We start from the raw sequence: 27,326 nt of genomic DNA, 5'->3' as shown, positions 1-27,326 counted from the left end.
TTCTTGCCTTATGTTAATGGTTATGAACTATGCACAAGAAGTACTGAGCCTGGGCATCCTTACCGCTGATATTAGCGGAAAGGTCCATATTTACCATTAAGTATATTGGCTACACATTTTTATAGACACTCTCTATCAAATTGAGAAATTCCTCTAATCTTAGTTTTCTGAGAATTTTTGTCATGAATGGGTGTTGAATTTTAAGTGCTTTTCTTCTGCATCTATTGGGATGATCATAGTTTTCCCTTTTTGGTCTGGTAATATGGTGAATAACATTGGTTTTTCAAATGTGAAATCCATTTTACATTCTTAAAATGAATTCAACTTGATTAACCAAACTGGCTGGATTCAATTTGCTAATATTTTACTAAAGATATGTTTTTATGTTCATGTGGATATTGATCTATATATTTTTTGATAATATTATTTCAGTGTCTTAATCAGTGTCATGCTGACCTCAAATGAGAGGAAACGCGTTCCCTCTTCTATTTTCTGAACAAAAATTGTGCAAGATTGGTGTTATTTCTTCCTTAAGTGGCTGATAAATTTGACCACTGAAACCATATGGGCCTGGAATTATCTTTGTGGGAAGTTTGTTGAACAAAATTCAACTTCTTTAATAGTAAAGAGCTATTCAGATTTTAAAATGTCAGCTTGTTTCAGTTCTGATAAGTTGCAGTTTTCTAAGAATTCGCGCATTTCACCCACAATGTTGAATTGGTTGGTGTAAAATTGTCCATAGTATCTCCTTTTATCCTGTTACTGTCTGTACTGATAGACTCTTTTACATTGAGTCTATCAGTACAGACAGTAACAGGATAGGCACAGTAACAGTAACAGTAACAGTAACGGCTGGGATAGGCACAGGCATATGCCTTCTTTACTGTGTTGGGAAGTTGGATGGAATCAATGCTGTGTCTCTGTATGGCTTCTCAAAATGGGCTACTTATCACCCCTGAAGACAAAAGGTCTGAACATTGGAAGCCACAGGAATACCATGGCATACAGATTTTTTAGGAAAATTTTAGAGAAACTAGGTAATTTAAAGTTTTATTGAAAGGACTTTAAAAACAATAAAGCGTAAACTTTACAAGAAGCTGATTTCGTTTATTTCTTTAGATAATTGGTAGAGTGTCGTGGAACTCTCCCAGTTTAAGGATTTAGGGCTGCGCGCCCACTCCTTTGCCAATTTTTTCACTGCTTTCTTCTTCGGAGAAAAGAAGAGAGTGGAGTCGAACGCAAGTTCTTTCCTTTCCGTCTGCAGAAGCCCGCACACCCGGAAACGCAATGGTTACACACACCAGGTGGGAACAAAAAATAGGCCCAGTAATTTCAAGGGACTGAAGGGCTCAACTGAGAGCGAGTGCGTCTTGAACACCCTGCCTCGGTCTAGACGCTGCGTCTTCGGTTCCGATCATTTTAAAAACAGCGTCCCTCCCGCGCAGAGTCCAGGGCGACTCGGGGAGCCGGCTAATGCAAGCTGCCATTTACGGAGCAGTGGTAAAAGCGGCGAGGTGTGAAGAGTCGCTTCTCACCGCGGCAAACGGTGCCGCACTGGCGTGCCTGCAAGGCGGCCGGCTGACCGCCGCCGGGCCGGCGACAGGCGCGGGGTGGCAAAACTGAAATAGAGTCAGAGAGACCGCCGGGCCCCGCCCACGTCCTCCTGGCACTTCCCATTGGCCGTCAGCCGACGCGCGTGAGTGACGTCACTAAGGCGCCGCCGGAAAGTGCGCGCAGGGCGACGTTGGCGGAGGGGGCAGGTGAGCCGACGGGGGGCGCGCGCCGCCGGGAGGGGGCGCCGGGAGCGGCTGGCTGTCCAGGCGCGTGGCCAGCCCTCGGGACAGACGGGCCGGGGTGGCGACAGGCTCGTCCGCCCTGGGGGCCGGAAGCCGACGGAGAGTGCCGGGCGATCCCGGACACCTTCTGTCCCGCGCGGCTGGGTCCCCGAGGTCTCGCTAAGCCTCTCTGTCCTGCGCCTGGTTTCGGGAACGCCGCTTCGGGGACAGCCCCCGGAGGCTGTCCGAGGGGCGGCGGAGGGGGCCGAGCGGTGGGCTGGGACGGTCCCTGCCCACCGATCGGAGCGGTTCTCCGGCCGCTTCCGGTGCGGCCGCTCTCGGAGGCCACCTGGCGTGGGAAAAGCTGCGCTGCTGGCGGGCCGCGGGCGGGGCAGGGACGGGAACTGCAAGACCGCAGCGCACTCACCGTGTTCACGAGGCCTAGGCAGCCCCGTGGCCCCCTGGGCCAGGGATGTCACGAGGGGAGGGGAGCGAGGCTGACGTGCCCTAGGTGACCCCGGGAGATCTGCTCTCCCTGCGAAGCCGAACCACTGTGCCGGCGGCCGGCTCTCAGAGAGCCTGTTGGCGGCGAGCCGACTCCGGGAGCCCCCCGGGACCTAGCCCTCCGACCGGCCCCTTCCCTTTTCCCTCCGAGCAGGAGAGAATGTCTCCCGGTCGGTCCGTACAGAAAACTGCGGTGCGCCCCTTTGTTTCCCGGCACTTTTAAATCCCGTTCCTGTGCGGGCACGTCTGTGTCGCAGATGCTAAGGTGCCTGCGCCGCTGGTGGCTGAGCGGTGGCGAGGCTGGACTGAGGCTGCTGGAACGCCACCTGTTCACCATGAAGCTGCAGTCCCCGGAGTTCCAGTCCCTGTTCACGGAAGGACTGAAGAGCCTCACCGGTGAGATTCGCTGCCTTCTTCGGAAGCCTGCGTGCCTGGGGCAGGAGGCGGGTCATGCGTTTCAGCCACGTTATGGGTGGGGAGAGAGGGCTGGAAGACAGACGCCTACTGCCCTACTAGGGGCAATTCAGAGCTATAGCCAAATTACGAGAAGAGGGAAGAAGCGACCAGTATAAAGCGTATTGTTCTAGGTGTGCGAAGTGCTACATCCAGTATCGGCCGCTGCCTTAGGTAGCAGGTACGTTTTCCCAGCGGAAGGACAGGCATGTGAAAGGTGCCACCAGCGTTGACGGAGCAACGCCTGCGGGGCTGGGCTGTCCTCCCTGGGTAGGAGTGCCTTCTAGAACTTGAAGGCCAGGAGAGACCGGCGTCCCTGGACAGGGTGCGTGCAGAGCTTCCCGGGAAGGCGGCGGGAAGAGCCCCGTCCACTTCCCAGTCTGTGTCCCTTACGCTGTCCTCAGGCTCGGCTGCTGCTCTGCCTGTCGGAGTCAGTGGCGTTTTTAGTGGCACCTTTGGCAACACGCTATGTGTCTGTGTGTGGAAACGTGACCTACACCGTGGGGTGCAGCCCGGGCTTCCATCAGGTCACGGGGGCGCTTTGGAAGTGTGCGAGGCTGGGTCCCGCCTGACCTGACCTGGAACCTCTGGGGAAGGGGGCACCTTGAGAGGCGTGAGAAAACGCCACTCCGTGGCTCCTGGTGCGCAGAGGTGGGGGAGCCTCCGCTTTAAAATGGCTTTGCTGGGTAAGCCTGTTCCTGGAGCTGCTTCCTGTCCTTGACGTTGGATCATTTGTTTAGGTCAGGATAAAATCGTGCCGTTCTTAGAGTTTTTAGGCCTCCTGTTCCACACAGGCACATACGGACACCTTCCTCCGTGGTATTACCCTGTTAGGACTGTGAGTTTTATGGGAGTGGTTGTGCATTTCCGTAGGGCTAAGCAAAAACATGACGCTGTTCCTCTGAGTTCCGGGTCCCTTTCCTGTCACCAGTGAATGCACTGGGCGACCTCGCCGTCCCAACTGGAGTGCAGTGGAACCAGCCTGAGGGTCTTACAGTGGTCGCCTGCGCGTGCGGCGTCAGCCGCCTCACTCTGCGAAGGCAGATTCACGTGGAAAGAAAAGCACGTCTGTTCGTTGCATTTTAAACGTTTCTTAGACGCTATTTGAGTTTGGAGACGATACAGGCATTCCCGGGCCCGGGACCCGAAGACGCACGACCCGCCGTGAGTGCTTGGCCCCCGCAGGGCAGCGTTCTGGCTGGAGCCAGCACCGGGTTTACAGGGCGAGGGCTCGCTGGCGAAGTGGGGGACGGAGCCGCTGCCCCACACAGCCCCTTGCGAGTGGCGTTGGCTTCCTCCACTGAGGCTCATTAGTCCAGGGGTGGGGCGTCCAACTGGGGGGAAGGAAATTCAGACTTTTCGGGAAAGGGGTGGCGATTTCTGGGAAGAGCTCCATGTCGTGACCTTTTATGGGCTTTCCTGTGTCGGTCAGGGCGGCCCAGGTGCGGGGCTCAGCTGCCCGTTAGGTGCAGTTAGGCACCTGATCGGCCCCAGCTGGTCTCTGCAGGGCCTAAGCCGGGGCATCCACGGGGGGCCCACAGGCCGCGTGCGGCCCAACGCAAAGTCGTAAGTTTACTTAAAACATGAGATTTTTTTGGTTGTTACATGTCACGTTGTATTTAATGTGTGGCCCAAGACAACACTTCTTCAGTGTGACCCAGAGGTGCCATGAATCCGGTGGGGCTGGTCATCCTCGGCAGTATCTGTAGCTTTTATCTGTTGCTGCTGTTCTGCCATGTACCCTGTCTCACAGAAAGAAAATCTTTTCACAAATATACTTCCCAGTAAAGCCCCCTTCTTTATTAAGCTAGGACGCCACAGTTCGGCTCCCGTGTGAGCCAAGCTTGTGGGAAGGTGAGGCGGTGTTCCACCCCGAGAAGGGGGAAGCAGGGGATTCTGATGCGCTTGGGGCAGATGAGGACAGGCGCGTCCTGCGGCCTAGAGTGAAACCCCCGGCCTCCCGCCCCAGGAGCTCCCCTGCGGGGCGCAGGCGGCCTCCACGGAGTGTAGGGCCACGTGGGGCCGGGGCGGACCGCTGCGGGCTCGCGCAGGCGGCGAAGCCACGGACCCCGTGCTCTTTAAAGGAAACACGCTGAAAGGGAAACGTCTCTCTCATCAGAATTATTTGTCAAGGAGAACCACGAGTTACGGATCGCAGGCGGCGCCGTGCGGGACCTGCTGAACGGCGTGAAGCCGCAGGACGTGGACTTTGCCACCACCGCCACGCCCGAGCAGATGAAAGGGATGTTCCAGTCGGCCGGCGTGCGCATGATCAACAACAAGGGGGAGAAGCACGGGACCATCACAGCCAGGGTGAGCGTCCGGCGGCCCCGCTGCCTTTCCGCCCGCCCTCCTGTTTCTAGTTAGAATAAGAGACAACGACGAAAGCCTCCCTGGCGCCAGCCTGCCCCCTCCCACCACCCCGTGCTCCCCCCGCCCCCCGTGGTTCACTCGGGCCACCTCGCGCAGCTGCTCGATGCCTTGCAGCCGCGGGCCGTCCCTCCGGCCATGACATACAGGCGCCTGGTTGTCACCTCCTCGTCGGTTGGCAGCGAGGGTGTCCTCGGGGCGGGGCCCCCCTGTCCTGCCCCGTTACTTGTCCGAGGCGCCGTCTTGTGCGTCAGACGCACCCTTTTTAGCTGGGAAGGGTTTATGAATTTTTTAAATATTCTTTGGCTCTGTCCTTGAGTATCGGGGGTGCCCTCGCTGACCCGAAACCGAAGGAAGACGCCCTTAGGGACTCGTGTGTCTTTTCCGTCCATCTAGTGACACTAAACACTAATTTTTAAAAAACATACATTTAACTGCAGCTTCATCAGGAAAATTTCGAGATCACCACGCTGCGGGTTGACGTCACCACCGACGGAAGACACGCCGAGGTGGAGTTCACGACCGACTGGCAGAAGGACGCGGAGCGCAGGGACCTCACCATCAACTCCATGTTCCTAGGTAACGCCGGTGGCGAGCCTGGCGTGCCACCCGGGGGACCGCGTGCCGGCGCGGCCACAGCGGGACTGGACTCCGGGCCCCGGGTCCCGTCCGACCCGTCGCTCGGGAGCTGTGCGGTGAGCGCGGCGTTGGCCGCCTCGGGGGCCGTCGTGAGGGCGCAGGAGCTGACGAGGTGGGTCCCTGGAGCAGAGCTGGCACCTGCGCAGCCAGTGAGTGTTAACTCAGCAGTCGCTCCTGAAAACGCCGCCACTCGGGTGGGAATATGCGTGTGCGCTCACACGCAGAGTCACGCCCCACACGGCCCGTGTGGCGTGCCCGCTGTGCGTGTTCGCCCGCTCCCTCCCGCGCCCCCAGCCCACGCTGGCCACGACCCCGCACGTGTGTCGCCTGTTGCTGGCCTGGACGGTCCCCCGTGCAGGGCAGTGCGTTAGGCAGGCGTCCTCTGTCCGGCGGCTGGGGAAGCCTGGTGGCCACGTCCGCTCACCATCCGTTCACGGGGGCGGGCCGCCCGGCGGGGGTGGGCGGGGCTTGGGTTCGTGTCCCTCTTTGCAGCCAGAGCCCTGCTTGTGTCCTCCAAGATTCAGGGGGCCCTTTACCCCTAGGACTTGGGGTGAGGTGAGAGACGAAGCGGCCCCATGGTAACCTGCATTGTGACATTGGTTGTGGGGTCGGGGGGGATGGGGTTCGCCTCCTGCGGGGGGCGCCGCGGGCTGATGGCTTGAGGACAGGCGGGGCCCGGAGCGCTGCTCAGGGCTCGGCGCTGGCGTGCCCGCTGCTGCATGCACGCTGTGTCCCTGGCCCCCAGCGGAGCCGCGCGAGGTGGGTAGGGCCCCCCGCCCCACCCCCCGACGGGGAGGAAGTGACTGAGACGTGCAATGAGGTCGCGCAGGTCGCAGGAAGCCAGGACCTGTGCCTGGGGCCCAGGGAGTTCCCGACCAAGGGCGCCCAGCTGGCGGCCTGGCCCTCCCTGAGCCGGGCAGACTCGGGGCCTGCGTGGAGGTCCACACACAGGCTGTGCGGCCTCGCCACCGCCTCCCCAAGCGGCTCGACCAGGACAGAGCCGCTGCTGTGCTCTCCCGTGAAGGCCCTGTCGTATGGCCCCCCGCTGCCTGGCGGTGGCCGACCCCAGGCTGGCGCCGAGCACCGTTCCGGACCCAGCGCCTGCGGTGCGGACACTGCTCCTCCCTCGGCGGCGGGGAGGGGCGCAGGGCGTGCAGCCGGCATGCGCGGCCTGGGGTGGGGGCGGTGACGGGGAGGCCGCCCCGCTCGCGCTCGCTGGCCGTGTGTTTAAAGGAAGGGCATCTGGAGCGGAGCGGGCGGCGCCAGCGCGGCCCCCACTGACCTGGCAGTCGCCCTCTGTCCGGGCCTGGCTTTGCGCAACCACGGGTGAAACGTTCCTGGTTCTGGCATTTCTGGTTGCTTTGTTCCTCTTAGTTATGGGGAATAGCCTATGTTTTTTCCTCCATATTTGGATCTTTTTTGAAAAAGACCTAATACCCCTGCATTCACCAGGGACCGTTGAACCTCCTCATTAAGGAAAGTAGCACTGAGACTGAGGTACCTCGTCTGTTACTTTGTGATCAGATGTTTGTTTTTATTTCCCTGCATTTCTTTCTTTCCATTTCTCATTGTAATTTTGAATCTGGAGCCTTTTAAATGTGCTCCAGGCACCGAAATGCCGCGTGGCCCGAAGCAGCCTGGCGCGCGCCCTCCCCCTCCCGCGGCTCCCCCGCTCCCGCCGGCGGCCGCCGTCCTGGGCGTGAGCTTGGCCTCGTGTGCTCCTCCCGATTCCACGCGTGCGTGAGGGCACGCGGCGTTTGTCCGTCCCTAACCCGAGCCTGATGCCCGCGGGGCCACCCACGTCGCCAGGGGTGATTTTACTCTTTCACAGCTGAGTACGACTCCCCCACCACATGCACTGTGGTGGTTTCCGACGCTCACTGCCGACCGTCGCTCTTCTCCCCTTTTCCAACCCACAGGCTTTGATGGAACGTTGTATGACTACTTTAATGGTTATGAAGATCTAAAAAATAAGAAAGTGAGATTTGTTGGACACGCTAAAACAAGGATACAAGAAGATTACCTTAGAATTTTAAGATATTTTAGGTAAGAATTTTTAAAAATGGTACAATTTCTACTGCTCTTACCAGAGTACAGTCCTGACGCTGGGACGGGGCAGCAGGTCAGCGCACACGGTGCTGGTGTCCCGGGTGCTCGGTCCCCGGGTGCGGCTGAGCTGCGGCGTCCCCCGCCCCACGGCTTTGCCTTCCGGTCCCAGTTCCCCGTGGTCAGCCACACCAGGAAATGACACAGGGAAAATTCCAGACGCAGGCAGTTCAAAGGCTTTAAATTGCGTGCCCGTCCTGCGTGCTGGGGTGGCACCGCGCGCTGACCCGCTCCAGCCCGGGAGGGACGCGGCCGCCCCCTTGCCCAGCGCCCCCGCGCTGTGCGTGCTCCCCGCCCGCTGGTCGCGCCGCGGCGTCTCAGCCAGCGATGGGGGAGGGGCCGTTAGTGCTTCCCGCGCCCGACAGGTCCGGCAGGCTGTGCCGCCGGCGTGTGCTCGTGCGTAGGGAAAGCGTCGCACGGCGGCCCTCTCCGTGGCGCCGGTGAGCCCGGGGGCGGTGGGCTGTGTCCCCGAAGATGCGGGGCTGCGGTGTGATGTGTTACTTTGCAACTTTGTATTTTCATTCCCAAAACACACTCACTCTGTTCTGTGATCTTTTATAGAATTCAGCTTGAAATCATTTTTTTTAATATCAATATTTTCCACGGGGGATTTCCTGTGTCGATCCGTCCTAACACAGCAGTCCGGGCGCCCCGCACCCCGGGCCCGCCCCCGCTGGGAGCCGGGGACACGGGGTCAGGAGCGAACGCCCTCGGCTGCGTGTGGCTGAGCCTTGGTTCGGGGGACACCCCTTGTGAGCTTGGTGAGGGTGAAGCGCGTTTGCATGGCTGTGTGGGTGGCAGCGGCGTGAACTTGAACCTTCTCATAAACTCTGCTGGCTGGCTGGTTCATGTCTAGCAATTATAATTTTAGGTGGCTTTCAAAATCTTTCTAACATCTCATCTTTTGTCAATAGTAGTCCTTCAAAGCTGAGCCTTGGCAGACAGTCTCTTTTTAGGAAGAACAGAACACAGACTGGGACTGAGCCCGTTTGTCATTTAATTCAGATGCTAATGAACTGAACGGCTGTACTTTGAGGCATTAATTGGGAGATTCCGTGAAATCCATCCCAGCATCAGCAACTCGTGTGTCCGATTTCTAACTCGGAAAGTCCCGGCGTGACGGCCCGGCGGGCTTTCAGGGCGAGGGTGTCCAGTCCTGTCGGGGCGCCCGACGGGCCGCTCTTGGCTGTTAACCGGCGGTGGGTGCGGCTGGGTGCCGCTGGGGCATGGCGTGCGGCGGGAGGCCGAGTCCGGCGGCTTTCGAAAGCTACTTCTATTTATTGGCTCCTGAGGTTTCTCGTTGAGAGAGGAGAGAAGGTGGAGAACTGACCCTGTGGTTTCTGAGGCCCCTCCTGGTCCTGACTGATGATATGTTGTTTGTCACTAAGGATGGGTGGCCGGCACCAGCGGCTTGGAAAACCGACTCTTCCGGCCGCTGTGCCCACATAGGGAACGCATGCTGGGCGGTTCTGTTTTGCAGGTTTTATGGGAGAATCGTGGACACGCCCGGTGACCACGACCCGGAGACTCTGGCGGCCATCGCGGAGAATGCCAGCGGCCTGGCTGGAATATCGGGGGAGCGGATTTGGGTGGAACTGAAGAAGATTCTCGTTGGCAAGCATGTGAACCATTTGATTCACCTCATCTACGACCTGGACGTGGCGCCTTACATAGGTGAGGCCAGGGGACAAGATGTCTGCGCGTCTGGAGAGGAAATGTACCTGGTTTAAATTTCACAAGGGAAATCCGTTTAGTTTAAGATTTCTCAAAGGAGAACTGGAGTATCTTAAAATGGACTTGGAGGACAGGGGTGGAGCCGTTCTGTCCCCAGGAGGGGGCGGCTCAAAGGCCGCCTGGGCTCGTGGCGCGGGGCGTCCCCTCCGCAGCCCTGGGGCGCGGGGGCTCCCCGGTAGTTCCTGAATCTAAGATGGGGAAGGAGAACAGCAGCGACCCTTTAACAAAGGGCTGAGAGGTGCGATGAGGTAACACATGTGCAGCGCTTAGAACGGTGACCGACGTGGAAATTGTCCAGCGGCTGTTACGGTGACCGTTCAGAAGGGACAGGCGAGGCACCAGCGTGTCACTCGCTGGGGAACCTGAGTATGTTTCAAACAAAGACTCCTTGGGGGGCGGGCGCCCTGCAGCCCCCCGCCCGCGCATCGGCAGGAGTTGGCTGGACCCCCGCCCTGCCCCCCGCTGCGGCGGGCGCGTGCACGCAGACGCTCCAGGACGCCCCTCGGCGTGCAGGGCTGGGGCGGGACCGCAGCGGTGTCGGGGTCCCCGCGGGACGGAGGGGCGCCCGGTTGGGTGGACACTGAGTCCTCGTGTGCGGTGTTTTTCTGCACAGCAATCCCGTGGCTGGCTTGGCCCCTGGGGGGTGGCTTGTTGAATTTGTCCACTATGAAAATGGGTGAAAACGGTTTTTGTCCCTACTCCAGGCTTACCTGCTAATACAAGTTTAGAAGAATTTGACAAGGTCTGTAAAAATGCTGAAGGTTTTTCACCGAAGCCAATGACCCTCTTGGCCTCGCTATTCAAAGTACAGGATGACGTCACAAAGTTGGATTTGAGGTTGAAGATTTCAAAAGAAGAGAAAAATCTCGGTTTGTTTATAGTCAAATACAGGAAAGACTTAATTAAAGCAGCAGACAGCTCGGAACCACTGAAGCCCTATCAAGACTTCATTATAGACGTAAGTATGGAGCAGGCGTGGTCAGAGTGTAGCCCTTCTCACTCGCAGTCAGGCCGCCTCACTTACCCGGACAGCCCGTGTTCTGGGGGTGCCCCCTTGCGCGTTCATGTCCCCGTGGGATCGGGCCCCGAGCACGCCTGCGCACGGGCGGTGACCCCGATGTCGGCCTGCAGTGCAGGGAGCCTGACGCGGCCGCGCGCGTCTGCGAGCTGCTGAAGTACCAGGGCCAGCAGGCCCTCCTGCGGGAGCTGCAGCGCTGGTCCGTGCCGCCCTTCCCCGTGAGCGGCCACGACATCCGGCGGGCGGGCGTCTCCTCCGGAAAGGAGATCGGGGCGCTGCTGCAGCAGCTGCGGGAGCAGTGGAAGAAGAGCGGCTACCAGATGGAGAAGGAGGAGCTGCTGAGCTTCATCAAGAGGCCCTGAGGCCGCGGCCCGGTAAGACTGGCCTGCCCTCTCCCCCTCGGGGGGTCCGAGGCTGGGACGGACGGAGGCGTGAGGGCAGCCTGGGGGCTCTTTGGAAGGAGAAAGACGTGCACGTTGTGTGTGTGTCGTGGGCCTAAACTGAAGTCCACCTCCCTGTACCCCGGCTTCTGTCATTAAGCCCCCCAAGTCTCATGGGACAGTTCTTCTGGGAAGAGTGGAGCTGGTTTTGCCCGGCTGAGCCTGTCTTAGTATTAACATTTCTTGCATAGGGCAAGAAAAATTAGATCTGTGTTGAGGAAAGAGTGTCTCTTGGTGGTTCCAATGGGAATAACTGGGTTATTGTACACAACTGTCTCTGATGAGGGTCAGTTCTTATCTGAATTGCAGAATAAACTTACATTTGAAAGTAGCTGACAAACATGCACAAAATACCCTGTGATACGCGAGGCCAGCTGTGTCGCAGGCGCTGGGATCCGCGGCCAGCGTGTGGTTGGTAGCCCTGGTAGGAGGCCGTGGCCGGACCTGTGCATTTGCGCCCCAGGGATCCGAGCCCCACGTGCTTTCCGCGGGCAGCAGGCAGAGCAGGGCGGATGTCGCCTCCCCTGCTGTGCTCCAGCACCGTGTGACCGGGCGGCCTGTCCCTGCCCAGCCAGGAGAGGCGTGGATGCCGTGCTGACGGGCTCCCGCAAGGGAAGGCGCCCCAGAGCCGCGCGCCGGTCGGCACCGCCGGGCGGTGGGCGGTGGGCGGTGGGCGGCGCGCCCCGCAGCGCTGTGGTGCCCTGGAACGGACACGGGCCCCGCCACAGAACGCCAGTCACAGGCAGCCAGCGGGCCCGGCCGCCGCTCAGCGGTCCGGTGTGCCACGTGGACGCGCTTTGAGAAAGTAACGTGCACATTTCTGCGGGTGAGAGCTTTATTTGCTACAGTCCGTGCCCACCGTGGACGCTGAGCGGCGTGTCCCCATGGAGCAGCCGTGGTCCAGAGTGGCCGGGCGCTCAGTCCGTCCTTGGGGGCCCGGCCCAGGAGCCGTGCCGCCGTGGCACTGGGAGGCGGCGGACGTGTGCCCGCTCCACGCGTGCGGGTGTGCGGCGGTGGCCACCCACTAGGCTGTGGCCGGCCGGTAGGCGGCCGACGGCTGCTAGGCCGAAACCTAAGCAGCGCGCAGTCGGTTGTGGCCTCCTACGTTGTACTCGTCGGTGGGGCCGTTCCTGGTGAGTTACGGGAAGACGTGAACGAAGAGCAAAGCCGCAGGTAGTGAGCAGGTGGGGCGACGGCAGGCCCACCCTCCGAAGGGGGGGCAGGGGCAGGTCTCCCTCTGCCAGAGAACTTGATCTCAAAATTACTTCTCACGCCTGTTATCTGCTTGCGTAGGTATTTTTACATTATTTAAACAAAGAACATGTTTAGTTTTTGCTTACAGTTTACTTACAGATGTTCTCCAATTTACATTGAACAGAACAGCCTACAAACACAGCCGCCGTCGGCCTCTCCGAAAGGGCCTCCGCGTCGCGGCCTGGCAGGCGGGCACCGGCGACGCCACTGGAGCAGAGCGGCCTGTGCTGTCGTTTGGACACTGAGCAACACACGCGATGCTGGGTCTCTTACTCACACACACTTAAATGAAAATGAAAACTGTATCGTTGGGCTCAAACTGCGCATTTTAACTAACATTTTCAAAGTTTACAAATCAGTATCACAGAAACTAACAGTTGAACAAACCCCTTCAGGGCTTTAACCGCCGCCCACTGCCCGGCCCCCTAGGGAAGCAGCAGGCACCGCGCTGCACTGGCCTGTGCGCTTCTGCGCCCGGGAGCCGCCCAGCCAGGCCTGCGCTCCGTGCGGGAACCGCGTCCTGCCAGTGGCGTGCAGCGCGGAGTCCGAGTCCACGGGCCCTGGTCTGGGCAGCGGGCGCCCGAGCACCAAGCGGCCGGGACCGCGCCCACCCCCCTCCCTGGTGTCTCCCTGTGTCCTCGCACCCTTGGGGTGGAGCTGCCGCACCCCTCCCCGGACGCCCTCCTGGCTCAGCTCGCGCCTGCAGCGGGTCCGGAGCAGCCCCGGCCCCGGCCCTGTCTGCTCACAGGCACAGCACCACTTTGTCTGGGCCCATCTCGTCTTCGGTGTCGGGGATCATGGGCAGCAGGGCGGACCGAGTCAGCCCCCAAAACTTCTGAGGCGACATGTCCTTTTTGGTGGCTGTGAACTTCCATCCAATGTGGCTGGCACAGATCTTACACTGGGCCACAGTCCAGGCAAACCTACAAGATCGAGGGGTGCAATCAGCTAAGGAAACTGCGCCGCAAGCTTATACGCTAACCCCGTCAGAGACGTTTAGAGCCACATTCCTAAGTGTCAAGAACAAACGCTCTGATCTGTATGGGTCCCTGAACCAAAGCCATAAAATGGCACTCTGATTTGTCCATCTCCCGGGCGCTACGTATGGGTGCGGAAGCTGGGCAGTGCGCACGCTCTGTGGTCGCTCGCAGTGCGGTGTGGCGGGGGGCTCGCAGGCAGGGCGCTGTGCGGGCAGACAGCCCGCTGGACGGAGGGGGCGGGAGGGCGTTGGGGGGCCCATGCCGAGGGGCCGAGCCCACGGCAGCATCCCCGGGAGGGGGGCCCACCAGGGGGGGCGGGGGGGGGAGAAGCATGTTTCTCACATAAGCCAGAAAATCTGCTCAAGAACTCCTAAATTAGGGACTGTCAGAAATACAAGCCATGGCACTTGTTTGTAAGGAAAATAAACCAAACCATGGAATTGCAGCCGTTCCCTTATTTTTTCCCTAGCTATTTCCCACATTTAGCATTTACATTAATGAGTTAATTCTGGTTTCAGTCCTTGGACTAAATAATACTGGACAAGCCAAATGACATGGTTCTCGGTTCAAAACAACAAGTAAAATCCCAGATCCCCGCTCGGCTCATTTTGTCCCTTGAAGTAAAAAGGCTGGCCCAGGACTTAGAAGACACGTAACAGGGCCCGATGCTGCCGCAGTGGCGGGGCTCCCGCAGGCTGCGGGCGGTGCCGCTGCGCTGCCGCAGCTCACGCTCCGAAGGCCCCCGGGCGATCGGCCCGGCCTGGCTCTGCACAGCTGAGCAGGGGGCTCCCGGCGTGGCCCACCCGCTCACAGGGCGCCGTCAGCGAGACGGCGCAGCCACGGCCGTTCCCAACCGGTGGCGTAAGGGGCATTTAGACAGAACTACCGATTCCATGGTCCATTTCAGGTTATAAGTTTAGCAACACTGCTTAGGAATCTTTTTCTGCCCCATTAAGGCAAAACCAAAAAGTAAAAACACCCTTCCCCCGCACGCTGTTACCCGGGAAACCAGCTGTGCTCCGTGGACGGCCGGCCGGCCAGGCTCAGGTTGGAGGCCTTGTACACGGTCAGCGTCTCATGCACGTAGCCGTGCGGGTTCACGTAGGCTGCCATCGGCCCGCACAGGGACAGGCTGCGACAGAACACAGGGCGTCAGTCTGCGCGCGGAGGCCTGCGTTGCCGGGCTTTGTCCACGCAGACCAGGGAGCGAGGCCAGGAGCACCACCGTTCATGGCCTTTGTGCACTTCCACATAACAGCAGCACCTCCGAGTGAGAGCAGGAGGCTGGCAGGCAGCAGTGTCCTCCGCCTAAATGCTCCCACGTCCCAGAGGCAATGGGGACACGGGGTCCTCAGCCCGCCCGCCGCGGAGAGCGCTCCTCCCCGGCCTCACGTGGCACCGCACGGCAGGCAGGGCCACGGGCACAGGCGTTCAAGCGCAGCACCGGCCCACGCATGGGCACGCGCGTCCCCCCACCTGTGGCCCCTGCCGCTCGCACACCTGCCGCTGAACTGCACTGAGCGCCCCAGGCCTCGGGGGGGAGCCCCCTGCCGCGCGGCTTGCAGGGAGGACGGGGCGGGGCCGTCTGGCCCCACCCCCCCAGGGGCCCGCCCTTCACTCGCTGAGGGTGACTGACCGGGCAGGCAGTTCTGGGAGGGCAGCTGAGAGAGAGCTCAGCTTACTGAAAATGGAATAAATGTCTCACCTGAATATTTCGTTTTTGGTTGTTATTTCTGTTTCTTGACATTGTTTACAGCAAAGAGATGTACACTGAAACACGTAAGAGGAAATCAGCAGGGAAAATTCACACTCACGTGGTGATGTAATCACACAGGTCGTCAGAAAGCCTCTCTGAGGTGCACACACTCACTCATAAAACGAACAGCTCTTGGCTAAAGACACAGTGACTGACACACAACCAGAGAGGGTCACAAGGTCGGATGAAGCTGATCGAACAAAGGGACCCAGAGTTGGTGAGTGCATAACACCGAGCTGCTGTCTATGGTCCCAAGTGAAATGCGTAAATTGTCCTCTTCATTGTCTGGTTTTCTAGCGGCAGGACCAACGACAGACCCTATAGGTGGCTTCCGGGTCCCCACAGAGCATCCTCGCTGCCCAGACGGACCGAACGCCCATGTGACACATTCCTTTCACTCACCTTGTTCATAATGTCTAGTTCACAGCGAAGTCGCTGGACAGCGCTACCAATTTTGAGGAGCTGAATCCTTAGCACATCATCAATAGGAAGACAAGCCGCTACCCTGTAAGAGAAATCTGAGAGACGTGGCGGGGTTGTCAGGCGTTAAACGCACGAAGCGCACACCGCCCTTCCGAAGCCCTTCCCCGCAGGGATCCCGAGGCGCCCGTCCCGTGTGGCGGCAACACTGTGAAAACGTTCCGGCTGCCGGGCGTCAGCTCCTCCGCCCTCGGGAAGCTCTAAACTGTAACTTTCCCTGTACTTGTTTTCCTAAGTGCCTTCTTTTAAACCAAACACAAAATCTAACACCTGCTAGAAGGCACGCACTTGCTACAGGGAGCCTCACAGACAGGCACAAGCAACGCCCGAGGGCGGGCGACCCCTCGAGCGTGGGGTCGGGGTCGGCGGGAAGCGGGTGCTGGGGGAGCCGAGGGCTCCGCCACCGCTCACCGAGGGCGGGGCCTTCAGAGCAGCTCGAAGGGGAGGGAATGGGTATGCTCCTCAAAACTAAGACACCTGTTAGAAACCTCAAGTTTTGGATTTTGTTACACAGAAAACATGAAATTATTTCTACTGTCGAGACAATCTCAGGCCACAGGAGGGAAACCGACTTTTCATACCTATTGGATTTGAAGGCAGAGAATCATCTTTTAGATTTTCGTCCCATTCACGTAGCTGTTTCTTGATTCTGTCCATTAAGGTTTCCTTGTTTAAAATAAAAGGAGCCATTGTAAGGTTCACAGACCTTTACAATTTCCTGTCATTTCCCACCTCTCTCTAACGAAGCTAACAATCGCCAGCAGCAAGGTAAGGCGTCACCAGTGAAACCTGCGTTCCGGCGTGGACGTCTGTCCTCTCGCAGGGATGGGTCCAGAGCCCCAGCGGGCGGCAGGCGCCCTGCTCTCGCCGCAGGCCCCAGGCTGCCCGCCCCTCCCGGGAGCCTCTTCGGCCTCCGGCGCGGACCGAGGCCCCGCCAGCTGCGCGGGCGCTTCCTGCTCCCCGCCCGGGAGGGCTTCCTCTCTCGTTACAAGCTAGAAGCCCGTTCGCCCAGCCCGGGCCGCACTGCGGCTCCTGGGGGGCTGTGTGCCGGGCGAGTGCCGGGGCCTCCGGGGCCGCTCTCCCGGGACACCAGGCCGACGGGGCGGGGCTGTGCTCCGGCCTCGGGCCGCAGCCGCCAGTGTTCCCGTTCCACGGACACCAGCGACTTGCCCCCGACGCAGCGAGGGACAGAAATCAGGCAGCAAACGGTCCGTGCCCCCTGGGCCTGTCCCCGTGGCCCCCGGGCCTGTCCCCGCACCCTGCCCCCGCGTGCTCCGCAGGGTGGGTGCCGCCCGGTGTGAGGCGTGCGCCCGCCAGCGCCCTCACCAGCGTCCAGGAGGTGGAAGGTAACGTGTGTGTTTAGAAAAACCAGAGGCGCTCTGGCTGGACTCTGAGGTCACACGGAGGACTGCTGCCTGACCCTCCAGAATTTCAGGTGCTCGAAAACCCCCCCAACGCACCCGCTTCTTGCCCTGAGGTGGGAAGGCACGGGACGCTGGGAAAACCACCGATTCCGCAGACTGACTAAGGGCCACGGCTACCCAGGGGTCTCGTGGAGTCCTGCCTGCTCTCCTCAGACGAGACAGGCAGCACCGGCTGGAACGCGGCTGCCTCTGAGTACGGAGGCCCGCGTTTTGTTCTAACGGCCCGTAACTCTGGCCCTACTGCCCTGGAAACAAAACATTGAAGGTGAGCTACTTACAGCGTCGTATAAGGAATACAGCCAGCGAGGCCATGAAGTCAGGTTTGCACAATGAAACTTTCTCTGAAAACAGAAAAAGAAGTCACTTAATAAAGTGACCGCACACAATGAAGATTCTTACCATAGAAAGAGCTGCATCTGAAAAGTTCTTCTGGCCTCAGAAAAAGACTTTCTAGTTTCAAAAAGAAGAAAAGTTTTGTAGGCATTTTCCTAATAGATGATTGCCTATTAAGTTTGATAATCATGTTTTTATAGCAACTGTAGCAAGGGGATGCGCGCAGCTGAGCTGCTGCAGCCGTGAGCTGGAAGCCCCCGGAACTTCCGTCCTCAGTAACTGGCCGCACACGCGTGCGCTCACCCCAGGGGAGGCTCTGCCTGACCAAAGAGGGGGCACGGGAACAAGCAGAACCGCCCTGCACTGCGGACACACAGGAGCCTGCGTGGGCACGGAGCAGGGTGGACCCCGCAGGGCTTCACTGGGGTGGAACCAGACAAGCAAGACAACCCTGAGGAGAGACAGGGAAACCTGTGCGCGCGCCGCAGGGCCAGACGGACAGCCGCGGGCTGGGGCGGCGTGGGCACTCGGCGGACGGATGACCTGCCTGCTGCCACCGGGCATGCCCGCCCACTGCCCAGTCCAGCGACACCAGAAGTTGAGACGAGAACGTTGCTCTTGCCCTGGCCGGTGCGGCCTGGTTGCAGTGTTGTCCCGCAAACCGAAAGGTCGCGGGTTCCGCTCCTGGTCAGGGCACACGCCTAGGGTGCCGGTTCAGTCCCCGGTTGGGGCCCGTAGGAGGCAACCAATCGATGTTGGTCACATCAGCATTTCTCTCCTTCCCCCCCCCCCCGCCCCCAAACCAATAAGCATGTCCTCAGGTGAGGATTTAAAAATTTAAAAAAAAAAAAAAAAAAAAAAAAAAAAAAGATTGTTCCTCCCCCGCGATGGCGCCGAACAAGAACGCTCACGGGCGCGTGGGGGCTCTGAGGAGAAGGCCTGAGGCTGACGCCAGGCTTGGTCTGGAGGTGTCGCTCACAGGGCACGACAGTTACGTGCAGGTGTTTCGGGAGCTGCTACCTGGATGAGGACAGACTTGTTCTAGAAGGCTCCTGGGCTACAGCGCCAACCAGTGTGCCCCTTACGGGGAAGAGCTGTCGGCTCAGTGTGACCCTCCTCACGCGTGGAGCCCCCCAGAGACGGGCTGGGCGCGTCCGAGCGCAGGCGTGGGCGGCAGCTCCAGCCCCGGGGGGTCGGGGCAGCCCCGCAGGCTTTCTCTGGTCCGCCCTTCCCACTGGGGCCAAAGCTGAGGGTCAGGACTTCGTCAGCTCACGTACAGAACCCACCAGGCTACACGCAGCCCGCCAGGCAGCTGACGGGCAGCGACAACAACGGCAGCCACTCCCGTGTCTCACCGGGACTCCGCGAGCGCGGTGGCACCCCCGCCTCCCGCACATGAGACAGGCGCAGAGGAGGGGACGGCCTCAGGTCACAGACGGGAACGGGGAGTCGGGCTCCAGTCCGGCCTCGCTCGTACGCCCATGGGTGCTCTGGCGATTAGAGACAAGGCTGAAACCAAGCCGTGGGGCCCCCGCGGTAGTGGGGCGATGCCTGCTTCCCTCCGGAGCGACGCCATCACACAGAGTGACGGGGCCAGCAGAGGGCCGGCGAAGCGCCCGCCGGCCCCCCGGCCCAGGCGCGAGAGACCCGTCTGGCAACGCAGATGCCTGTCTCCCGGAGCAGCCGTCGCTTCCCACGACAGCACGGGGACCGTTCTGATTTCATTAGAAGCAATGAAATCGAAAGTAAAAAGTAAAAGGTTTAATTTTACTCTTTTTAAAGAAATGATTTTGCACAAGAAAGTCGCTTCTAGCTATGATTTAGAATAATTTAAAAAAAAGCTTCAACTCCACAAGGAAAGGCCCTTCCGTAGGGCAGAGCGCACCAAAAGCAAAGCGAAAAGACAAGCGGCAAATGGGCGAGATGCCCGGGGCACGTGCCTTGGAGACACAGGCCCCTCCCCAGCGGAATGAAGCACCAGGGCCGCAGGGGGCGGAGGTGTGGGCCGGCGCCCCTCCTCCAGGCACACGCGTTCCTGTCACCCACAGTCCCACCTCCTTCGCAAAGTCGGCCTCCAACAAGGGCCGTGCTGCACCCACCAGACCAGCGGGGAGGCTGGACGCCACGCGGTCTGCAAAGCCCCGCCCGGACTCAGGACGAGGAGGGATGCGCTCAGGCAGCGGCTCTGAAAACGCGTGCGAAACTATACGGGTGCCCGTCGCCTGGCCACGCCCCCAAAAACGCACCCCACGCTCACCTGCACGGAGGCGTCCCTCCATGCGCACGTGGCGGCCCCGCAGCCCACAGCGCAGACGGCTGGGAGGCGGCCCGGGGGCCGGCACGGTGCGTGCCCCGCGACAGGCAGGGGAGCTGGCCGGTGTCAGCGCGGCTGCCCTGGAAGAGGGACCGGCCTGCTGGCCTGCGGCCCCGCCCCTCCGCATCCTGCTCAGGCCTCCCGCTTGGGGCCGGCAGGAGTCCCGGGGCCCCCCAACCTGGCAGAGACGGACAGCGTGCGCTGCAGTCACGCTCCTGCCATGTTTCCATGCGTGGTCATTTCCTACAGGTCATACCCACTCGGTGCACAGAACCCGCGGCAAAAGCACAGTGTGTGTCAGGTGTGAAACAGGCCACACCGCATGGCTGGCAACAGCCACCTGCACACTTACGGCAGTATCACTACCGTTCGGTCCCCAGAAACGTCAGTGTCGCAGCTGCTTGGGGACCTTTGAGCGGCCTAAGGACAACGTTCCCATGAGACTCTTCTAGAAACACTGAGAACCGAGACACAGCAAGCGGACCAGCGAGGCTCCAGCAACCCGGCCGAGCCCGCGGCTCCCGGCAGCCCCTGCGCGGGCCTGTCTGGAGCGCCGGACAGCGGCGATGTGGGGCGCACGCTGCCGGGGGCTCCGCAGACGCTGCACCCGCTCACTCCCCCATCCGGCCTCGCCGCCCCACCTGACAAAGAGGAAGGGGCGATCTGCGCAGTGTTTATCAGGTTACCGTGGCAACTGTCCGTATTTTCAAAACATAAACCTCAAAAAGCCAAGGGACTCTAAATTTAGAAACTAGTCATCTTTTCCTTTAGGCAGAGATCACAAACACTACTGTTTTGTACTCAAAACTGATACATCTCACCAATGAGTAGGAACAGGCCTCATCAGATTTTTCCCAAGAGGACGACTTAGCCTAAAGGACGCACAGGAGATCTGGCATCGCGCAAGCCTCGCTTCCGCAGAGCACGCGGCCACAGGCCGAGGCTGGCAATGCCCGCGGCACTGTCCGAGGGCGCCAGGAAGGCCGCTCCGCAGAAGCCCGGAGGGGTCGCACGCACGCTCCTGCCAGGCCCTGGGCTTACGGCTCGAGCCACACGTCTGACGTGGCTACGGTGGGAGGAAAGGACCCTGCAGCACCGAAACCGTGGGGCTGCCAGCACAGGGCGGAGCCACTGCCGCGAGAAGAGCTCCCGCCCTGTGGCGGACGGGAGCCCCGCGTGGCCCCAATACCGCCCAGGCGTCTGGGGAACGGGAGCCGACAGCTCTGCGTCTCCTCCTCAGAGACCGGACAAACGGCACGCGGCCCCACTCTCGGCGGCCACCCGGGAACCAGCTCTCACCTTCTGGTATTTCTGCCACCACGTGTAGGAGCAGCGGTCCTCCCGGGAGCCGGGCTTGGCAGGGAACAGCTGGCGCCTGCTGAGCGACTCCAGCTGAACGGCCGACATGGTGGAGGGCAGCGCGCACTCGGGCAGGATCTGCACCCGCGCCTGCTGGATCCTGAAACCGGGGGCCGGCACGCGCTCGGGTTTGAGGTGGGTTCGCTCCACCTCGAGTTTCTAACCCGCAGGCTAATCTTCAGTACTGAATTTTCAAAGTTTTCCTTTTTGAACACATTCATCAAATGCTGATGTTCAGATATAAAAAATTTCAAAACTACTCTATTTCATAGATCATATCAACGTTGAAACCAAAGAAAACCTCAGGGACGGATTCCCACCTCACAGCCCCGCTTGGCCGGGCGCAGGCGGGGCCTCTACCGGCCGCCAGTGACCTCGGCCAGGGCCGACCAGGGGTGGCCCCTGCCCACCCAGGCAGGCTGCGTGGTCCCCAGGCCCAGCCACGGTCCTCAGGACGCTCCTGGGCTGAGGGGGCCGGGCGGACACCCCGGGGGGCCGCGCCACACTTATAGGGCTGCGAGCGTCTGCAAGCCGCGCGTCCCGGGGACTGGGGGGGAGGGGGCGCTGGGAACACCTGTGGGCCCCGCCCCCCCCCACACCCCTCCAGCCCCAGGCTCGCCCTGCCAGGCTCCACACTGCCCCAACAGTGCAGACCCGCCTGCAGCGAGGCGCGCGGGCAGTTCTCACCCTCGGGCAGCTGGCGCTCTGGCTGAGCCTGGGAGCGCCTCCCCCCCCAGTCCCTGCCAGAGGGGCGGGCCACGCCCACGACAGACAACACCCAGTGATCAGGACACGTTTTAAAAAAAAATAGAGGATAACGTAAAGTGAGCTGGGTTTTTAAAAATGAGTTTAGTATTTCTTACGCTTATGAAAAAACTCTGACCCCCGAGAGTCGTGCCGAATACCTGCTGAAACAAGTCGCCCACCACTCTGACCTGGGCAAGGCGCAGAGCCAACAAGCGCCCGTGGACTGCTCACGCTGCGTGCGGCACGTTTATGGCGAGAGGCACTGACTGCCCGTGGCCCCTGCCACTCGGACAGGGCGGCTGGAGCCAGCGTGGCTCCCACCCACCGCAGGGCCCCCGACACCTCCCACCTGCCCTCACTCCGAGGAGAAGCCCTTAGTCCCCGAGGCTGCACCGCAAAGGTCTCTGGGCCCTCAGACCTGCGGGGCATCAGAGTCACCTGGGATCCTGGACGGGGCTGCGGCCTCCCCCACCCGTCACCCGCTAGGGGTGGGGACGAGGCTGGGACTCAGGCCTCTGCAGCTTTAGAGACGTCCCAAGTGACTGGGATGCACAGCACGTTTGGAAGCCACCAGGCTAACCCTCCAAAGGGAAAGAGAACGGCCAGTCCCAGTTATGGGCAGTGGAAGGTCAGCAGAATAGGAGAACCCCGCACCGCGGCAGCGGCCCGCGTGGCCCCTCACCCGTCGGCCTGCGTCCTCAGCTCCAGGACCCGGAACCTCTGCCGCCCCACCGCCTTCACCTTCACCACCTCGATCCCGAAGTCCTGCTCCTCCCGGTAGGCGTAGATCTCCGCCGTCGTCCCGAACTGCGCTTCCCGCTCCTGCGCGTTACTTCCAGGGCGAGCGTGGCAGGGACACAGGTCAGAACGTTTAATTTCTCAATATGCAAAGCCGATGACAGCAACACACGTGGGCCAAGTCACAGTGACGACCCTCACTGCGAAGCTCATTATACTTTTAATGCTATCGGGGGCGGGGGGAGTGCGGTAGAGGGGGTGGCCCCCCAAAGCACAGTGAGAGCCTTTCAGGGAAAGGACAGGCTGCTGGTCACTGCAATGGCTAGGACTGGTGGGGGCACGCACACACTCCTTCAGGCAGCAGCCCCTCTTCCTGCTGCGGGTTTGCGGGTTTGCGGGTTTGCGGGCTCGCCGCACCGTGGCAGGGACTCCCCGCTCACTCCCCGCCCCTTCCCGCCGCGCGCCGTCCGTGAGGGACAAGGCCAGGGCCCTGCACGCGGACAGCGCCCTCTGTAAGAGCCGCCCTCTCCGTCTCGGGGAGACGCCCGCCCCACTGTGAGCACCGGCGGGCCTCGGGCCTCAGGCCGGAGAGCTGGCTGCCTGCGGAGGGAAGGTGGGCGGGGGGCGCCGGCCTGGACGCGAGCGCCCCAGCCCCCTTCGCCAGGACCGCTCCCCTGGCCCCCGCCCGCCCCGTCTCCGGGGCGGCACTGTGGCCGTGCGCTGGGGCCTGACCGCGGACCGCGCGGCGTGCACCCACCTGTACGCGAGGACCGCGAAGGTCCTGTCCTTCTGAATCAAATTGCGCACCATGCTGACCTCCTGCGGGCGGAAGAGCTGCAGGGGCAGGGTCTGCCCCGGGATCAGGATCACGGCCACCTGCGGCAGGACCGGGATCACCTGGCAGCTGTCGTCGTCGTGCAGGGTCCGGCCGTGGAACTCCTCCATGTCGGCCCCCAGGTACTGCGAGACAGGCACAGACCCCGTCACCCCGCGGTGTCCCCGGCGGGGGCGGGGCGCAGCGCGCGGGCTCAGCGACTCAGCAAACCAGGGTAAGGGACATGCGGACCAGGGCCACAAACGTTCCCTCAAATGACAGCACGCTGGGAAGCCTTGCTTTGACTCTTAGAGGGAACGCTCGTATTTCCTAAGATCTCTCTCAGACGACTTCAAGACCATTTTTTCGGCTCAAAATACTGGGTTGGCCAAAAAGTTTGTATAGTTTTTTCCGTAAAATAAAAGACACATTCCTCATTTCCACCAATAACCTGATCGCTCAGGATGCTCTGAGGGTGCTGGCGGTCTCCCGCACGATCGCATGTTGACTGCTCTTAGTTACTGTCTCGATTCGATCGCTGGCCCTGTCACCTGGTCGGCCTGACCGCGGGGCATCGTCCAGCGAGAATTCTCCAGCACCGAACTCGGAAACTCTGCAAGCCACTTTTTAACACGTTCCACCAGCCACCTCCTCCACACACAGCACAAATCTTTTTTGGAGTTTCAGTTGTGTTTTAACCTTTCTTGAAATAACAAAGCATAGTATACAGAAAATGTTGCGTATTTTCTTCCATCTTCAATATTAAAATGGCCACACAAAAACTGACCAGTTCTCATGTTTTTTTTCTTTTAAAGCACACCGATAGGATAGCTGTCACAATGCAATCAAACAAAACTGTTTCAAATGACGCCAAAGTCAACCAAGGACTACTACAGCCATCATAGGGAAAAAAATCTAAACAAACTTTTTGGCCGACCAGCTATGTCTATTAACTCTGTTATAAGTGACATACCGTATGCGAGGTTGGCAGACTGGTGTCAAAATTTATGACGTTGGGTTTCTTGGCCTCTTTGCCATCCTGGTCTTCCACTTCCATTTCGATCCCCTCTTCCTCCTCGCTCTCCGCTGTAAACAGAAGGTGGGACGATGAGCCAGATGTGTGGCTACGTCACAGCTGCGCTCCCTTCCGAAGGCACAACCCCCTGTGGGGGGGCCCAGGCCCTGGAGCGCGGGGCCCCAAGCACCACTGCCTTCCTACCGCCCACAGCTGGGCCGCCGACAGCTGGGGGGCCACTCGGGGCTGGGGGCTGGGGGCTGTGCCGGCGCTGCCACTAACTCCTCTGTTAGCCCACTGTTTGTTTTAAGATCTTTTAGATTCACAGAAAAGTGATGCTCTCCGCCCCCCAGCCCCGCCCCTTCCTCCTCCTTTCTCTAAAAAAAAAAAAAAATCACTGAAAAATTTTGCATGAAATAGAAAACATTTTAAAAGAAGTGTCTTAGAAAGCCTTCTCCACACAAAATGTTTAATTTATGAAAACTGATACTCCAAAACCTGACACCACTAACAATAGCTTTGAAAGTTAGGCAAAGCTGCCCTAAACTGATGCTACTCTGTTCGACGGGGTCTGTCCTTTCCATGCCAGCCGGGGGGACCCCCACCCTGCACCAGGGGCGCGCAGCCAGAGGGGTCCCGCCCCTCAGGGCACGTGGGGCTGCCTGGAAATGACCGGGGCAGCCCTGCCAGCGTCCGGTGGGCACCGCAAGGGATGCTGCTCAACGGCCCACAGGACAAGCCCCACGGCCAAGACCTCCACACCCAAAATGTCAAAGGCCCGGAGACTGAGACACCCCGCCTGGAATCACCACGCAGATGTGGTGAACCTCACTTCACCTCACATTTCATGTGTTTCTAAATGCTCCAAATAATCTTCAAAGTAAGTAAAGTGTCACCGCGAAAGCATCATTTACTTTGTGTTTAACGTTGTTTAAATCACACTCCCTCCAGCCAGGTCCCTGACAAGAAAACACAAACGCCTTTCAATACAGTCATTGCTTTGGGCGTATGAATTCCTAGATATAAAGCTTTGTCAAAGAACACAATTATTTCACCTCAAATAGTCAACGGTCTAACACTTTGTGTAAGTACGACTTTTTCCTAAGAACACAGAGGTTTCACCAAGAGATGAAGAAAATGTAAACTGATGATACAAACAGCCTGAGTTGAATTCCTTGCATTTACAATTCTGACCGAAGGGCAGTCACCGGGCCGGCGGAGGACCCACAGGCTGTCCCGGGGAAAGCTGAATGGGTCCACTACGAGCGCACAGGCTGGAGCCCTTCACTTTAAAACTTAGACTGTAACTGTTGTGACTTCCAGGCTCTGAACGAGTGCCTTATATGCAGCGGCCTTTCTTTGCCTCCTTGGCCGTTCGCCCGTGTGTCCTCGTGCACTTGGAACTACGGAGCTGCCTCCCCGGCCAGAAAGAGGGGCGCTCCTGGACACCGCGCAGGCCCCACGGACTGATGGGCCGACGACCCGCAGCTTCTTCACAGGCACCTCCTGTGTGACTAAGCACACTGCTCTCGCATCTACAGCCTGTTGCCCTCCGGACGTCCTGAACAACCCCGCCGAGAACCACCGCAGGGAAGTCTGAGCCCTGGGGTCCCACGGGAGCCCCACGTGAACGCACTGCCGGAACTCGGCGGCCGAGGCAGGGCCGACACACTCAGCTTTGTGTCAGTTCAGCTGCTGACTTCAGCACAGCCTCCGACCCTGGTTCATTTGCGCACAACAGGCCCCCTGCATGGGCTGCATGGGAGAGGCACGCAGTCTCTCCCTCCTGCAACCCGCGCAGCTCCCGGGACACGAGTTACCCCCTAAGCACAGCTTTCCCTGGGTAACTGCCCGGGCCCACAACTGTGTCTTGGACAGGAAACCCCACGAGCCATCTGCGTGAGATGGAAGCTACCCAACCACCTCTCCGTCTGGCTTCCTGCGGCCTCCAGACGCACTCCGCACCCTCCCGCCCCTCTGAGGACCGCAGAGTGCGCCGACCTGCCCGGTCATGGCCACAGCCGCTGTGGTCGCACCCAGAGACTCGCTCCAGGACCCAGCCGGCCCGCCGCGCCAAGCTAACGTCTCCGAAGCGCGGAGACGCCTGGAGGGCAGGTCGTGCGCCGATTACTCGGGGTCTCGACAGCGAGGGGGTCGAGAGCGACCACGCGGACAGAGAGACACAGACAGACGCGGACGGGGACAGACTGACAACGGCGCGGGGGGCTCGGCGGGACGTGCGCGCTCGGGGCACGCGGGCTGTCACCACCAAGGGACGGTGACCGGGGAGAGGTTCCGGCCGCGGCCCGGCCCGGCCCCCGGCATCCCCGGAGCCACGCCCTGGACCCTGCCCGACCCCCGCGCACAGCCCGCGGCCTTCGGACGCGCGCCCGCCGCCCCGCCCCGCCTCGCCCGGAGGTTACCAGGCAGCAGTGGCAGGTGGTTGCCCATGTCGTGCGCAGCGTCCTGCGGGTTGCCCTCGCCCGCCATGTCTGTTTACCCGCACAGCATGCTGGGACCGGACGGGGCCCGCCCTCCCCGCCGCCGCGCACGCGCCGCAGCGCCCCCCGGCAGCCCTCGCGGGCAGGGCGCGGCCACGCGCCACAGCGCCCTCTGGCGGCCGCCGCGGGCAGGGCGCGGGCGGGGCCGCTGGAGTCGCGGGGACCCAGGGGCGTCCCTGCCACCCTCGACTTCCTGCCCGCGGGGTGCACAGAGCCCCGGTCTTGAGAAACCGAGGCTCAGAGTCTTGCCTGCACCTCGCTCTTGCCGCAGGCGGCCGGGAGCCGACAAAGCCCGTTCACACAGCGTGAGCTCCACCCTCTAAGTCCGACGCCTGCCGGGACGACTGGAAGGGCACGTCGTTATCTCCGGGTGGCTGGATAGTCGCTGACTGTCCTTCCCAGTAGGTCCATGTATAGTCCACAGTTAGCATGCATGAATCAGAAACAGCCGAGGTGCTGGTGCCATGGCATGGGCACCGATCGCCAGAGTTAAAACTGCCTCGTGAAATGACACCCAGGGAGCACGAGCAGTCCGAACGCGGAGACAGTGGACACAGTTCGGTTGTCGTAGC

At 60.3% G+C, this 27,326-nt stretch overlaps 2 protein-coding genes across 5 annotated transcripts; one reads left to right on the top strand and one right to left on the bottom strand.

Annotated features, from left to right (window-relative positions):
- The first annotated feature begins 1,714 nt into the window (after window positions 1-1,714).
- TRNT1 (tRNA nucleotidyl transferase 1) lies at window positions 1,715-12,643 on the top strand. 3 transcript variants are annotated; one of them, XM_054594749.1, is made up of 9 exons: window positions 1,715-1,760; window positions 2,537-2,675; window positions 4,852-5,045; window positions 5,543-5,681; window positions 7,661-7,787; window positions 9,328-9,521; window positions 10,286-10,539; window positions 10,713-10,973; window positions 12,418-12,643. In XM_054594749.1, the coding sequence occupies exons 2-8, from the start codon at window positions 2,537-2,539 to the stop codon at window positions 10,959-10,961; spliced, it is 1,296 nt and encodes a 431-aa protein (XP_054450724.1). In that variant the 5' UTR covers window positions 1,715-1,760; the 3' UTR covers window positions 10,962-10,973; window positions 12,418-12,643. The 3 variants fall into 3 exon arrangements, with proteins under 3 accessions (XP_054450724.1, XP_054450723.1, XP_054450725.1); XM_054594748.1 differs by having other exon boundaries at window positions 1,736-1,760; window positions 2,434-2,675; XM_054594750.1 differs by lacking the exon at window positions 1,715-1,760 and having other exon boundaries at window positions 2,129-2,675; window positions 12,423-12,437.
- A 16-nt stretch (window positions 12,644-12,659) lies between these two features.
- On the bottom strand, window positions 12,660-26,768 carry CRBN (cereblon). Of its 2 annotated transcripts, none has more exons than XM_054594746.1 (11): window positions 26,677-26,768; window positions 24,212-24,324; window positions 23,182-23,384; window positions 22,369-22,518; window positions 20,880-21,039; window positions 17,212-17,274; window positions 16,091-16,175; window positions 15,432-15,547; window positions 14,979-15,043; window positions 14,274-14,405; window positions 12,660-13,216 (listed from the first exon to the last, which is right to left on the bottom strand). In XM_054594746.1, the coding sequence occupies exons 1-11, from the start codon at window positions 26,741-26,743 to the stop codon at window positions 13,036-13,038; spliced, it is 1,335 nt and encodes a 444-aa protein (XP_054450721.1). In that variant the 5' UTR covers window positions 26,744-26,768; the 3' UTR covers window positions 12,660-13,035. The 2 variants fall into 2 exon arrangements, with proteins under 2 accessions (XP_054450721.1, XP_054450722.1); XM_054594747.1 differs by lacking the exon at window positions 26,677-26,768 and adding an exon at window positions 25,168-25,395.
- Between the last annotated feature and the right edge of the window lie 558 nt (window positions 26,769-27,326).

Source organism: Pteronotus mesoamericanus, unplaced genomic scaffold (genome assembly GCF_021234165.1).
Source record: "Pteronotus mesoamericanus isolate MK-2021 breed Mesoamerican mustached bat unplaced genomic scaffold, CSHL_Meso_final scaffold_533, whole genome shotgun sequence".
NCBI classification, from domain to species: Eukaryota; Metazoa; Chordata; class Mammalia; order Chiroptera; family Mormoopidae; genus Pteronotus; species Pteronotus mesoamericanus.
Note: the sequence above shows the minus strand (reverse complement) of the source record. Positions and strands in the feature narration are given on the sequence as shown.